At 35.4% G+C, this 14,547-nt stretch overlaps 1 protein-coding gene across 1 annotated transcript in view; it reads left to right on the forward strand.

The window, feature by feature from the left end:
• PWP1 (PWP1 homolog, endonuclein) overlaps positions 1–14,547 on the forward strand; it is an 18,525-nt gene continuing 3,978 nt past the window's right edge. The window contains exons 1-12 of the mRNA XM_087723107.1: positions 1–162; positions 1,429–1,487; positions 2,663–2,838; positions 2,972–3,057; positions 3,889–3,985; positions 5,396–5,506; positions 6,813–6,940; positions 7,864–7,934; positions 9,933–10,029; positions 11,934–11,995; positions 13,152–13,263; positions 14,175–14,265. Coding sequence (XP_087579233.1) covers positions 97–162; positions 1,429–1,487; positions 2,663–2,838; positions 2,972–3,057; positions 3,889–3,985; positions 5,396–5,506; positions 6,813–6,940; positions 7,864–7,934; positions 9,933–10,029; positions 11,934–11,995; positions 13,152–13,263; positions 14,175–14,265 — 1,156 coding nt within the window. The 5' untranslated portion in view covers positions 1–96. The remainder of the gene's footprint in view (positions 163–1,428; positions 1,488–2,662; positions 2,839–2,971; positions 3,058–3,888; positions 3,986–5,395; positions 5,507–6,812; positions 6,941–7,863; positions 7,935–9,932; positions 10,030–11,933; positions 11,996–13,151; positions 13,264–14,174; positions 14,266–14,547) is intronic.

Below are 14,547 nucleotides of genomic sequence, written 5' to 3' on the forward strand. Positions count from 1 at the left end.
AGCAGGGAGACTCTGTGGGCGGAACAGGAAGTCGGCAACGCACGTGTCTGCCTACGGGGAAGCCGCTTTCAGCTGCTCCGTATCCCGCTTGGAGCCATGAGTCGTCCCGTAACTTGTGTTGCCTGGGTGCCCCAAGGTGTTGCCAAGGAGACGCCCGACAAGGTGAGAGATGCGTCCCTCTTCTTTCCAGAGAGTCCCTCCCCCCATCCCCTCGTTTCTGAGCTCCTATTAGACATTTCGGGTAGCAAAGCAGTGGATGCTTTCCGCTAAATTAGTCGCTTATGCAAAAGGAAGGCAATGTGGAAAGCGAAAAAAAGGGGAGGTAATTGTATAAATTTCCACTTTGTCTCATCTCTGAAATGAGGCCAACCAAGTTCAAGAGGGCATGAACAACTTTGTGTGTGTGTGTGTGTGTTAATTTAGAATAGAATTCTTTATTGGCCAAGTGTGATTGGACACACAAGGAATTTGTCTTTGGTGCATATGCTCTCAGTGTACATAAAAAGATACATTCATCAAGAATCATAAGTTACAACACTTAATGATAGTCATTATCAATATAAATCCTAAGGACACAAGCAACAAAGTTACAGTCATGCAGTCATAAGTGGGAGGAGATTTAAATTTAAGGCTTTTAAATTAAGAAAATGGGTTGCATATTTTCCTTTGAAAATCAGGGGGAAAATCACACACTGTCAGTTTCTGGTAATTCTAAACTTTGCAAGGTAGAGTACACATTGCTCTTCTGCATTTTGCAAAGGAATAATATTTTGTCCCCGTTTATCAAGCCAGGTAATGGTATCTTACAATTATGTGGAGTGAATTGAGCGACCTTGCAAAACAATTTTGAATTCAGTAATGTAACAGTATAGAACAGTAATAAGGTTGGATTTGAGTTTTCAAGGCGCACATTACTTTTTCCAGTGTTCTTGTTTATATTATATAGTATCCATGTTTCTCCATGTTTCAATATAATACTTATATGTAATTCTTTGTGTTTTACTTTATATAGAATTGTTTGGTTTTTCATCGCTGAAAGACCTTCCCTTAAGTTATAATGTACCAGGAAACTATTCAAGTTTGTTTCTATAGTCCCTCTTGCAGCTGTCTTCATTTACGTCTCCTGGGCACAATTATTTAATAGTTGACTTTCTATAGAGTTTTACAACTTATTTTCTGTCAAAAATGGATTGTTGATTGGAATAGAGCTGCCATACCTTAGAACCAAGAATGTGGGCAACCAGGAGACAATATTAAAGCGATATTTTAAAAAACCTCCAGATCTACTCTTATTTTGTTTTACAACTTAGATATAATAATCCTAATTAAAATATGTTGGATGAAACTTGCTTAAAAATGACTTTGTTTTTCAAATAGTCAGGCATGATTTAACTATAGGTGGTTTTATTTTCCATGTTTATCTTGCAGGTACAACTTGACAAGGAAGAACTGAAGCGTTTAATTACTGAAGCTAAAGAGAGATTGCAGTATGTTTGGATTGCATTTGAACAAGAGTGAAAAGTCAATTTACAGCAAAACACCTGCATTTTTTCAATTAAAAAATAATTAGTCGGAATTATTAATTTTAATTATTAATTATTTATTAATTATTAATTAATTATTAATTAATTTTAATAATTAAGCAAAATCTAGTTTATGTCTAATTATATTTGTCCAATGAAAATATATACTGGATTGAGTGATTTAAAGCATAAGTCTAATAGGTGGGAATTGTGTTAGTGATATATGAAAATGATATAAGAAATTTTTAGCATAGAAGTAGTAATGGAAAAATATTTGTGATTAAATACACTCTATTGACATAAACTGTCAAAAGTAAACAGACCAGTTCAGGTTTTGGAAAAAAAATACAATTAAAACTGGAATACTGTATAGTAGAATTTTTGAATAGAAAATAATAAAGTCATTACATATTAAAAATGCTGATGTCTAATAAAGTGTTACAATTGTACTAACATACATTAACATACATTCAATACATTGAAACTATATTTTTTGTGAGGATGAGATTGCTACGGAGTGTGATTTGGTTTTTTCCACAAATAAGTATTTTCCAGCTAAAGGAGATAGGTTGTTGATAAATCTTTATGGGATTGCAACTGTGTCATTGCTCTAAATTTATCTCCCAAGTACATAAAAATGTCAGATTTTCAACTCATCTTCATATTTAACTGGGGTTCTATACAGTGAGGGAGACGGTGGCTAAGACTCGGAGCTTGTTGATCAGAGGGTCGGCAGTTCAGCGGTTCGACTCCCTAGCGTCGCGTAACGGAGTGAGCTCCCGTTACTTGTCCCAGCTTCTGCCAACCTAGCAGTTCAAAAGCATGTAAAAATGCAAGTAGAAAAATAGGAACCACCTTTGGAGAGAAGGTAACAGTGTTCCATGTGCCTTTGGCGTTTAGTCATGCTGGCCACAGAGACATCTTCGGACAGCGCTGGCTCTTTGGCTTTGAAATGGAGATGAGCACCACCCCCTAGAATCAGGAACAACTAGCACATATGTGCAAGGGAAATCTTTACCTTTACCATAAAGTGAAATAGGTGGAACCTGCAAAGTTATTGGCACAGAAACCATTTGGAATTGTATAAGCGATGAAAGATTAGATAGTGGCATTATTGTTAACTTCTTTTTTACATGAAGGACAGGGGATGATGATGATGATGATGATGGAAGTGGACAAGAAGGAACCTCAGGTGCCATGGATGATGTTGATGGTGAGGTAGCCAGCTCTTCTCCCAAAGATGAGGACACTGATAAGTTAGATGATGATGAATTGGCAGAATATGACTTGGATAACTATGATGAAGAAAATGCAGGTATTTATCTCTCCTTCCTGCTGTACACAAACAGCTTCTCTATTCAAGGATGTGCAATTATGTCTTTACAAAATATGCTACTTGTTTCACAATTATAAGTCTGCTCAAGAACAATTTGTTTGTCATATGATAGGTACTGAGGGCCTTGGAGAAATCTTTGCAGGGCTTGCAGTATATGGAACAAATGAAAATGATCCATATATCACTATTAAAGATACTGTGAGTATTAAAGCATAGTTGCTTTGTTTCTTAACACTGAAGATTGTTTAAATACATAATTTTGATATTGGCTAAAGATAACATTCTGTATTGGTTTGGGATGGTAGGCATAAAAAATAGAATAGAATTCTTTATTGGCCAAGTATGATTGGATACACAAGGAATTTGTCTTTGGAGCATATGGTCTCACTGTACATAAAAAGACAAGATACATTTGTCAAGAATCATAAGGTACAACACTTAGTGATAGTCACTTCTTAATATTAATAACACTTATGACACAAATAACACAAATGTTTCAATTAATCAATTTGGAAAAAAAATGATTTGATTAAAATCTGTCTTTTAATATTGTATATCTAGGCTTTTGTTTTAACAACATACTTGATATAAATTACTTTGGTAATATATATTAATTTTGGCTATCTTAATATTGAAGATTCTCTTTTAAGCACAAGAATGCATCAAGTCATAATTTAGTACTTTTTCCAGTTGTCTTTTCATTATAATTATTTTAATTGTATTTTCACACATTCAGTTATTCTCATGTATTGTGTTTGAATACCTTTTGTTTTCAAATTTGTGAAAGTTTAGTCTGGGATTGGAAGAAGTGCACGAATGATTTTTCTTAAACATTAAGAAAATGTTTTTTTAAAAATGTCATTTATTAGGTGACAAGACAAATTGTCTTTTAAAGTACGACTGGTTTCAGTTAGTTTTTAAAAGACTAAGCATTCCCAAATATTTGCATCTAAAATTGTTTCATGGTATCTGTTAAATACAGTGATAAAATAAGGATTTGAAATCATATTCAAACTTATATTCTTTCAGGATCAATATGAGAAAGAAGACTTTGTGATTAAGTCAAATGACAGTCTTGTTATATGTGGCAGAGTTGATAAGGACCACTGCAGCCTAGAAGTCCATGGTAGGTATTAAAATCCTTTTGGCTTTTAAAAAAGAATCATGGAAGATATGGATGGTTTATTCATTAAGTTGATTTCCTGTATTACATTTGTTCATAATCGTCAACTCTATGCTTGAATTCTCCCTCTTTCCAAAAAGGGATTTTTCTACAGGATATGAATTACCATAAAAGCACAATTTCAAGTGTTTGTTTTGTATTTGTTTTGAGGTGCTACATTTTGAGCTTGATGTATTAGGTGTTATTGTCAGATTCTTTTTTCCTGATCATGTGATTCATACCCTTCCCTAAAATAAGAACATGAATGCTTTGTTATAATATTTTTATTATTACAGACTGATCAGTTAGTATTGTGTAAAGCTACATACTTTTTGCCATTTGTTTATAATCTGTTTCATAGAATCATGACATTTCTTATAAATCACTTCCCCATAGTCTCTTAATGCATTTGGTGGGAAAATAAAACTCACTTTTATAGCCTTGTACTTCCTCACAATTTCTTGTCAATATTTTGGAATAATTTATATATCCTCCATAATATTGAAACATAACATTAGAATCTGTAGAGATTCTCAGACATTTAGGTCATGGTTGTCCCATAGGTGTTTTCTTTGGGAATGGATTTGCAGAGAAAAAATTGCAGACTACAGGAATCAGGAGCACTACTCCGGTGACCCTGAGGCCACAGATAAACCTCCAAGTGCTTCAATGACCCTCTAAAAGGATGCAAATGACCAGCTATCTGCAAGGAATATAAATCCTTCCATTCCCCACTATCCTGTCAGAGCTGAAAAAGCTTCTTGGATGAGAAATGAAACGTCTTCAAAAAGAAAAAAAACTAAGAATGTCCAGTTGCCTCCCGAAAAAAGCACCTTTGGGATAACATTGAAATATTGCTTATATTAGATCAAGCTATTTATCCATTTGGTTGAATTGTGTTTGCTTTGACCACACGTTCCTTGGAGTCTTCACATGTTTTATCACCATCATTGAGCTCAACTGTTTCTTGTATTGCTTATTGGATCCTCTCTTTTATAGCATAAGATTAATAAATGCAGAGGTGTAAATAAATAAATCAAATATGATTAGTATTAATATTGTCAGCCTGTGGTGGACCTGTTCAACTTGCATTCCTTTTATTGAGTTCTGCTTGTCTAGAACTCAGCAAACTGTAGGAAAGAGGGAAGGTTACAATATATGCTTGACAATGTTTTTGTGATTAAAAATATAGCCTCTATAAAGGAACTCAGAAATATCTTCCCATATTTCATTTTTTTATTTGTGATATCGTATAGTGGTAATTTTAATTTTATTCTTCTCTCTACAAGCGTATGCATATGTTCTGTGTGCTTTTGTAGTGGGAGTATGATTTTTTTTAAAATTTACTTAAAGGAAGTTACTTAATTCTTTCAGTTTATAATCATGAAGAAGATTCCTTTTATGTCCATCATGATCTTATTTTATCTGCATATCCCTTAAGCGTGGAATGGATGAACTTTGATCCTAGTTCCAATGATTCTGCTGGTAAGTTAGTGTACTATTTTATTTCTAATGATACCAACATTGTAAGGGGACATCGGTATGAAAGTGCAGAGAGAGACAGATAGGAACAAATGTTGAGGACAATTTTTTTTCTTGTTTTCTACCACATTGTCCTTCTCCTTTTTCTTTTTTGTCTGAGCATTTATATTTTTACTTCAGTAGCCACTCTTTCCTTTCCTGTTTTCATTCTGGATTATTTTTCTTCTAAAAGTGTGTAACTTAGAAGTAGATTTTTTTAGGCATTGCCCTGTATGATTGTGGAAAAGAGATTAAATATTATAGTAAACTAGGAAATCTTATTATCCAGCATTAATGATAATGATCATATTGTTTTTCCAATTGTTGTGATAACCTTTTAGAACAACTGGCTAAATAGATTTCAGGGCACTGTTTTCTGATGCCTTTCCTGGGGAAATAAAGTCTCTCAGGCTATCATTGTGTTCCATACTATGTAACATTGAAGACTAGTGGGAGAAGTTATGCGTAGCTTCAGTGTCTAAGCACACAACATCTCCTTTCCATCTAAATCCAAGGAAAACTGATAGTTAAAAAATTGTGAGAGATTTTTGATAATTAAATTGCTGAGGATGACCAAAGTGAAGCTTAATCAAATCAAATCCAGTATTGAATGTAGCTGAATGTGCTTCTAAGAGCCGAGGTGGTGCAGTGGTTAGGGTGCAGTACTGCAGGCCACTTCAGCTGACTGTTATCTGCAGTTCAGTGGTTCTAATCTCACCGGCTCAAGGTTGACTCAGCCTTCCATCCTTCCGAGGTGGGTGAAATGAGGACCCAGACTGTGGGGGCGATATGCTGACTCTGTAAACTGCTTAGAGAGGGCTGAAAGCCCTATGAAGCGGTATATAAGTCTAACTGCTATTGCTATTGCTATGTGCTCAACCTTACTCCTTGCAATAAACAGGGAGACCTTTTCTAACTCAAAAAAGGTTAAAGTAACAAAATAAAATGTATTCTTTACAGAGTCATGAGATGATAACATAAATTTAGTAGAAATTCATATTAGAAGAGTATGCATAGTTTTGGATCTGCCATAAGCAACTTGCTCCTGGGCCAGAGAAAATATATGTTTGAGCTGGGTCAACTCAATACATTGTTTAGTAACTGCCTCATTTAATGACCATTCATGGTTATAACAGTAATGAAACAGTAATATCTGCTTCTAAGAATAGCAGGTTTAGTAAGGGTGCCCATCCCTGATCCAAGGCTCCCTTGCCTACTTTGGAGTGTGGATTTATGAGATTACACATTATTAACTTGGATATTTCTTTAGGAAATTATATTGCTGTTGGCACAATGAAACCTGTTATTGAAATATGGGATCTTGACATAGTGGACTCTTTAGAGCCAGTTTTTTCACTAGGACATAAGGCGAAATTAAAGAAAAAGAAACAAAAGAAGGTAAGTATGAGCAAATTTCATATTAATAAAGTTTAAACTTTCTCAATAAGAATAGCAGAAAGTTGCTTGCCTTTTCAGTCTCTGTCATATATACATGAGCTAATCATGTTACTCTTGGAAATTAGAATAGAATAGAATTCTTTATTGGCCAAGTGTGATTGGACACACAAGGAATTTGTCTTTGGTGCATATGCTCTTAGTGTACATAAAAAGACAAGACAGCCTTAGTGAATGGTTTGACCGAGTTGACGGAATTATCTGTTTAGCAGAGTGATGGCGTTCGGGGGAAAACTGTTCTTGTGTCTAGTTGTCTTGGTGTGCAGTGCTCTATAGCGTCATTTTGAGGGTAGGAGTTGAAACAATTTATGTCCAGGAAGCGAGGGGTCTGTAAATATTTTCACGGCCCTCTTTGAATCGTGCAGTTTACAGGTCCTCACTGGAAGGCAGTTTGGTAGTAATTGTTTTTTCTCCAGTTCTGTGTCTGTCTTGTTGGGTTTCAGAATGTTGTAAGTTGCCTCCAGAAAACTATAAGTGTGCACAGAAAGGCTTCTCTGTCAATGTGTCTGTGCTTGGTCCAAAGCTGATCTTGATAGTTGCAACGTGGTTTTTGGTGATAGAAAGATTGACTATTCTTTTTTACATAGCACATCTTCAAATTCATTTTCTGTTTAATATTTACAAATATTTTAATTGCTAAAAAAGTATCAGTGGATTAAGATTCTCAGAACAGTTGTTGCCAGCTGTTGTGGAACATATTGGACTAGAATGACCCTGTAGGTTTGAGACTATTTAAGACAGTAGAGTAAAGGAGCATAGGAAAGGATTGCCTTTCACGTTTGGAAACCTGTGCAAGGGTTATAGAATTTACAATATTTTATTATTATATTTAGAAACTAAAAAGTTCTTAATCTTTTTACACGAAGAATTTATCCAAAGAAGACCATCAGGGGCATACTGATGCAGTGCTTGATCTTTCATGGAATAAAAATCTCAGGTAAAAATATATATTTAAAGATAAATTAGTGTGAATTATATTTTATTAAAAATATTTCTATAGCTCACAATGAAAGTAATGCACAGTTGTGTTCCACTACATCGAAGTAAGTCATAATTATAGATATCTGTGGGGCAATTGCCATAGATAGTGAAATTTGGTCTTTATTTCATCTTATTTAGCTTTCTGAAGACATATTTTTGAAATATGCTTTTCACTTATGCAGGTTTATTAATTTGTGTGGCTTAATTTAATCACTGTAGGAAGCCATAAAATTGATCTTAGATAACAGAATACATATTTCTCAATCTTGGCTTAAAGGCAGTCATTGTATATTTCAAAAATACAGTTCTAAATACTTGTTACTTTTTGGATTTTATAAAGCCTTACATATCTTTGCTGCTGAATGTAACCAAGACTTCATGTGCAAACACAAACACATATATTAGACAGTATCCAAGTATACAGTTTTGAAATAAGCGTGCTGCTTGTTTTATTTATTTCATAAATAAACTAGCATGAGATGTGCAAATGTGAAGCGTGATCTTCAGGCAGTTATGTAAGCAGTTATTTGGGATAGCCTCACAAACTTTGGCTTTTCTTGTCACAGTGATATTTTGTGTCACACAGAATCTTGAAGCAAGTTGCGGCCCAACTTGAAAGAAATTTTTGAAGACCTCTACAGAAAAATAATTGAGATCTATCAGGACAAAAAAGGCTGTAAACCTCAAGGGCCAGTCAGGGCAGTGCTGGGATTCAAGTAATTTAACAACCGGTTCTCTGCCCTAATGATTTCTTCCAACAGCCAGTTCACCTAACTGCTCAGAAAGTTAACAACCGGTGCTCCCGAAGTGGTGAGAACTGACTGAATCCCACCACTGAGTCAGGGACATAGCTTGAAGTAAAGATTTTGGGCAACAGTTAATTTTCCTAAGAGGTATCAGGCCGCAGACCAGGGGTTGGGGACCCTTGATCTATAGGCTTCTCTTACCTTGGTTGAAGGAAAGCACTTTGGGAAAATTCAGATTCATAGAAGCCAAGTGTAGCAAAGTGAAAGCATTGGCTCACAAAAACAACTCTGGAAACTGGCTTACAAGAAGTTTGGTGTTTGCCTTAAGTTTACAAAAACCCCACCTGATTTTATAGGCTTCTCAAGCAATATTCTATTGGCAGATCAATCAAAAATGAAACTTTTCAAGCTACAATTAAATTGTTACATTATTGAAGGAAGTGAGAATTCACACTGGATGAGTCACTTCTGCAGGACAATATCATGCCATCAGTGTATCAGTTGAAATCAAGCAGGTCACGTTGAAAGAGAATCCAAATATACAATCAAGAGAATGGATCATGAATAATATATTATTCAGGAGAATACCTGTTGCAAATTAAGTCCAAACCTAAATCCCTGAAAAATGTGACATGGGTTGAAACCAGCAGGTGACTAAGTTGAAAGATTGGGCAAAAATTCCTATACAGCAATCGGAAGAACTGATGATCAGGAAGTGTTTGGCTGCAGTTCTTGCAGCTAAAGATGATGTAACCAGTTACGGAATCTTAAAGGGGCAGTGGGATTACACTAGCACAACCCATAAGGTGACTTCATCTGTGACGTGAATGAAACAGGCACCAATCCTAGGGATTGATGAGACCATCAAATGAGACCATTTGAAGGTGCAATAACAATCCATAACAGGGACATGCAAAATGTCAGAAAATTCAAAAGAGCAAATACTTTTTCAGAAACTGTTTGGTTATTTACCTTATATTTATTCATTTAATTCATTGGGCAATCTATCTGTTACGCAATTAAAACAAAAATTTCTGAGCAGTTAGAAAGTCACTAGATTTTATTTAAAAGCAATAATTCTCTCTCCCCCTCCCTCTCTCTCTTTCTCTTAGCAACATATTTGTTTCAGGTATTCATCACTAAAACATGACTTGATCTAAGACCTGCCATTGATGCTGTTTGCAAATCAATATGCTTGTTTCTTTTAGATCTGTCTTGGCAAGTGCCTCAGCTGACCATTCTGTAATTCTCTGGGACATGTCCAGGGGCACAACAGCAGCAACACTTTCTCTTCACACAGACAAGGTATGTTGATGATTCTGAAAGCATAGCCGCATTCATCTATTGCAGCAAAATAACAATAGAATATCATACAGATGTATTGCGACAAATACAATTTTGTTCTTTTTCTCTAATACTGCTTTTTTTTGTAAAATATAAAAAAACCAATTTCAGTCAGACAGTTTATCTATTCTACTTGCCACTAGAAAAATTGACTTCTCATTTTCCTTACCCCTCCCTGGAAGACCTTCAGTACTTCAGTGTTAATTTCAGTAACATCATCTTCCTATTCCATGTCTAAGCCATCTAAGAAAAAGTATTTTAAGTCATTTAATCTGTATATGATTTTTGAAGAAACCTTTATATTCCCTCAGATAGTCATTACTCTTTAATAAGCTAGGAAAAAGAGAAAATGGGGATCTGAGAGCCTTACTAAATGAAGATTTATGATTATCATTGCCATGCTGTTGCGCAGTTCATCTGTGAACATGGAGACAGTGCTGCAATCTCACCTTGTCTAGCACCATTGGTGGCACTGGAAATTCATTGTTGTAATAACAATGTAACACCCTTCACAGTTTTCTGTCAGTTTTTGGCTGTGCCTTTTTTCCAGAAGCTGGTAGAAACTATGTAACGCAGGCTCACCAGATGTTTCTATCTACCAAGTTTCTAGTTCTACTATTTGGATGTTACAGTGATGTAGAGTTTCCTTTGCTGTGACTTTGTAGTGCTTGTGTAAACAACCTCCGGATCTCTTCTCAGTCTCTAGTACACCAGAGAGCAACTAGTGAGGCACATTATTGCTTGCCCATTCTGATGATGTATCCCACCACCACAACTAAGTTCTGATAAATAGAGACTCAATGCTGGTGGACTTTGTGAACCTTGAGGCTGAAGACATGGTCTTCCCAATGAATGCCAAGAATGGACCAGGGAGCATGTATGTGAAATTTCTAATGTTGTTTGGTGTGTCATCGGTAGACGGGATGAAGGGATAACCACAGCTCTGTAGACTTGTAGGGGTTTGTTGAGATACGGACATTGCATTGATTGCATTGTAATATGCAGCCACCCCAGAGCTTTGTTAAATGTGATACTTATAAATACATACATAACTAAAATAGTGTTGGACTTTGAATTTAAAAACATGTATGTATGTATGTATGTATGTATGTATGTATGTATGTATGTATGTATGAATGAATGAATGAATGAATGAATGAATGTAAAAATCAAAGCTAATCTAGGTTCAAAAACTCAAATTGTGTTTGAATTCTAAGAGACCAAATGATTAAGTACTAAGAAGGATGGGCTTTTTTATCCACTCTATTAAAAAAGTTCTAATAGGCAGCTTTAGGGATGAAAAACTGCATTTGTGATTTCCCCCGTCCCCTTTAGAAACCTACAACTTATCATTCATTAGTTCTATTAAGTACAGGTTTAGCAGTATTAGAGTCCTAGTTTGATGAGCCAAGTAAATCTATAGAGAAAAACACTCTTAAATTTTAGATTTAACTCTGGCTAATTTTGTGAAAAGTTATGCAATCACAGCCCAGGGGGAGAAATTAATGTCAACTCCTAGTTAACATAATTATTTAAATAAGATTTGATCTTCATTTTCCATGGCTATTACTTTAGATGTTTGAATTCTAGTGAAGTGAGCTCTGTAGAAATAACATCTAATTATAAATGTTAAAACCAATTAACAATTCCAGACTTTTTGTTCTACATAATGAAGTTTTAGCTAACATAAATTTTACATGCTGATGGTTGTAAGCTATTCTACCTTAAATTAGCAGTTAAATAGATCACTGAACACTCCTTTCTGTTTGTGAAAAGAATTATAGTGGGAATTATTTAAAATCATGTACACTGTATAACTACTATTTTGATGCAAAAATATTTCAAATCTAATTCATTATTTTTAGGTGCAAACACTGCAGTTTCATCCATTTGAAACACAGACTCTAATTTCTGGCTCTTATGACAAGTAAGAACAAGCTTGTTTATTGCTTCTATCACACTATAAAAGTATAGTCCCAAATTGCTTTTTCAATAGGCAACTGGACTTTCTTGTTTTTCTTTGAAGACATTTTTTCTTCTCATCCAAGAAGCTTCTTCAGCTCTGACTGGATGGTGGGGAATGGAAGGATTTATACTCCTTGCAGGCAGCTGGTCATTTGCATCCTTTTAGCGGGTGATTAAGGTCACCTGGATGTTTATCTGTGTCTTCAAAGAAAATCAAGAAAGTCCAATTGCCTCTTGAAAAAAGCACCTTTGGGACAATCATGACCTGAATAACTGAGAATCTCCATAGATGTAAAAGTACAGGTGATATATAAACCATATGAATGCAGAGAAAAATAATAACATTATTACAGGTAGTCCTCAAAGTCTTTTATGACAGCCCCTCCCAAAAAAGATACTTAACAACCTTCAATAGCCACACACACACACACATGCACCCCAGTCCATGTGATTGCATTTCAAGCACAAAACTTGCATTGTGGCCATTTTCAGCAGCCTGTAGTCACAAGACCACAATTTACATCATTTTTGGCAAAACCTAGTGTTTGCTTTGTTTTCAGAAACTAGTCCAAGGTCCTACAATGGGTTTGGTTTATCATCTCCATTTATAATAAAAATATTATAAATTGGGGTTGGTTGCATAGATGACCCATTTTATAACTATTAGGACTTATGACTGTTATAAGTAGGTTCCATTATAAGTCAAGGACTACCTGTTTTCCTTCACAAGGTATTTGACACATAATATTTTGTTAATGATGTCGTCTTTAAAGCATAATAATATACTTTTGGTATGATTTATGGAAGTGTTTTTTGAGTATCCTCAACAGGAATGGTCAACCTGATTTTAGCCTCAGGTTGCATTAGCTTTCTATGCAGACTTAATTAGAAACAAGACCATTTGAAGCCAGTAATTCCACTTACTAGGCATGCATTTGCTGTTTATTACTTTTATAACCAGTGAGATTGCTGTGACTTTTACTAATGACTCAGCTGGAGTGGAAGTATTTTATTAGGTTAGAAAAAAAAATCTGTCTCTCATGGATAAATTAATTTTAATTTATAATGTTTAAAATTCGGGGGCCAAATTTGAATAAACATTTATTGATACTTTTCAGATCAGCCATTTTATATGACTGCAGAAGTCCACAGGACAATCATAGAACCTGGAGATTTAGTGGACAAGTTGAAAGAGTGACTTGGAATCATTTTTCACCCCACCACTTCTTAGTAAGTACAATAAGTGCTTTGCATTTTGTCTTATCCATTCTAGTGTATGTATTTATGCAGGCTATGCATCATTTCAATTCAATTCGTTGTATGCCAGCCAGAGTCACATTGTTGGAGTTAGACAGCCCTAAAACCTATTAAGTAGTAAGATAGAAAGAAAATGCTTCACAGGAACAGGGGTGAGGTGCATTGCATTTGCATCTTTTCCTAACTGGATCATATACCCTTTGCTGAGCTGTGGTGGCATAGTGGCTAGAATGCACCATTGCAGGCTAATTCTGCGGAATGCCAGGGGTTTGCTCCTCACATGGCTCAAGGTTGACTCAGCCTTCCATCCTTCCAAGGTCAGTAAAATGGGGACCCAGACTGTTGGGGGCAATATGTTGACTCTGTAAACCACTTGGAGAGGACTGTAAAGCACTATGAAGCGATATATATGTATATCATCCAAGATTTTCCAAGGCAGCCAGCATATTTTAAGATATAAAATAATCTATGTACATTATATTAAAATACTTCCTTATAAGTGGAAGTCTTGCTGCTTTGCAATTTGATAGTGCTATCTTTATTTCATTAAGAAATGCTTTGGTAATGTGGTGAAGTCTAAAATTTACTCATATATGGCAAGTTATGCTGCCATAGATAACGGATCATTCTGATCTGTTGCTTGCTATCAAATCAGGAATAATGGTACCTGCGTGGCTAGAGATGGCCATCAAACATCCAGGTGCTAGTCCTTTGTGCAGTCTTTCCCAACTTCGGCACTGTCCTTTCAGCTTCCAGAATTTTCTACAATGGCCCATCAGGCTGGATGGGATTTCAAGTCCATACCTCTGAAAGATCATCAGATTGAGAAAGGTGGCCTGCCTATTGATTTTGTTTTTAAAATCTCTGGAAATAATTTGTTGTAGGCAAGCACGGAAGATGGATTTGTATACTGTCTTGATGCTCGTTCCCATAAACCGGTCTTCACAATGAAAGCTCATGACGAAGAAGTATCTGGTAAGCATTTCTTTTCCCAGTCAAGATCCCAAGGAAATTCCATTCTAGTCAGATATCTTATATAGTTCACTTATATCATATTTTTGAGACAAACTTATATTTGCCATTCTACAGTGCATAAAGAGCATGCATTATTTGGTTGGATTCTAGGGATAGTTAAGCCCTTGAGAGATGTTGCCCTTTAAGGAGGCATTGTTTTGCCCTCTCCTCAAGAAGCCATTGCTGGATCCCACCACAATGGACTATTTTCATCCAGTATCTAACTTCCCTTTTCTAGAGAAG

The sequence above is a fragment of the Thamnophis sirtalis genome, unplaced genomic scaffold (assembly GCF_051295495.1).
Source record: "Thamnophis sirtalis isolate CommonGarterSnake01/CBP01778 unplaced genomic scaffold, rThaSir2_p1.2 scaffold_9, whole genome shotgun sequence".
Lineage (NCBI taxonomy): Eukaryota > Metazoa > Chordata > Lepidosauria > Squamata > Natricidae > Thamnophis > Thamnophis sirtalis.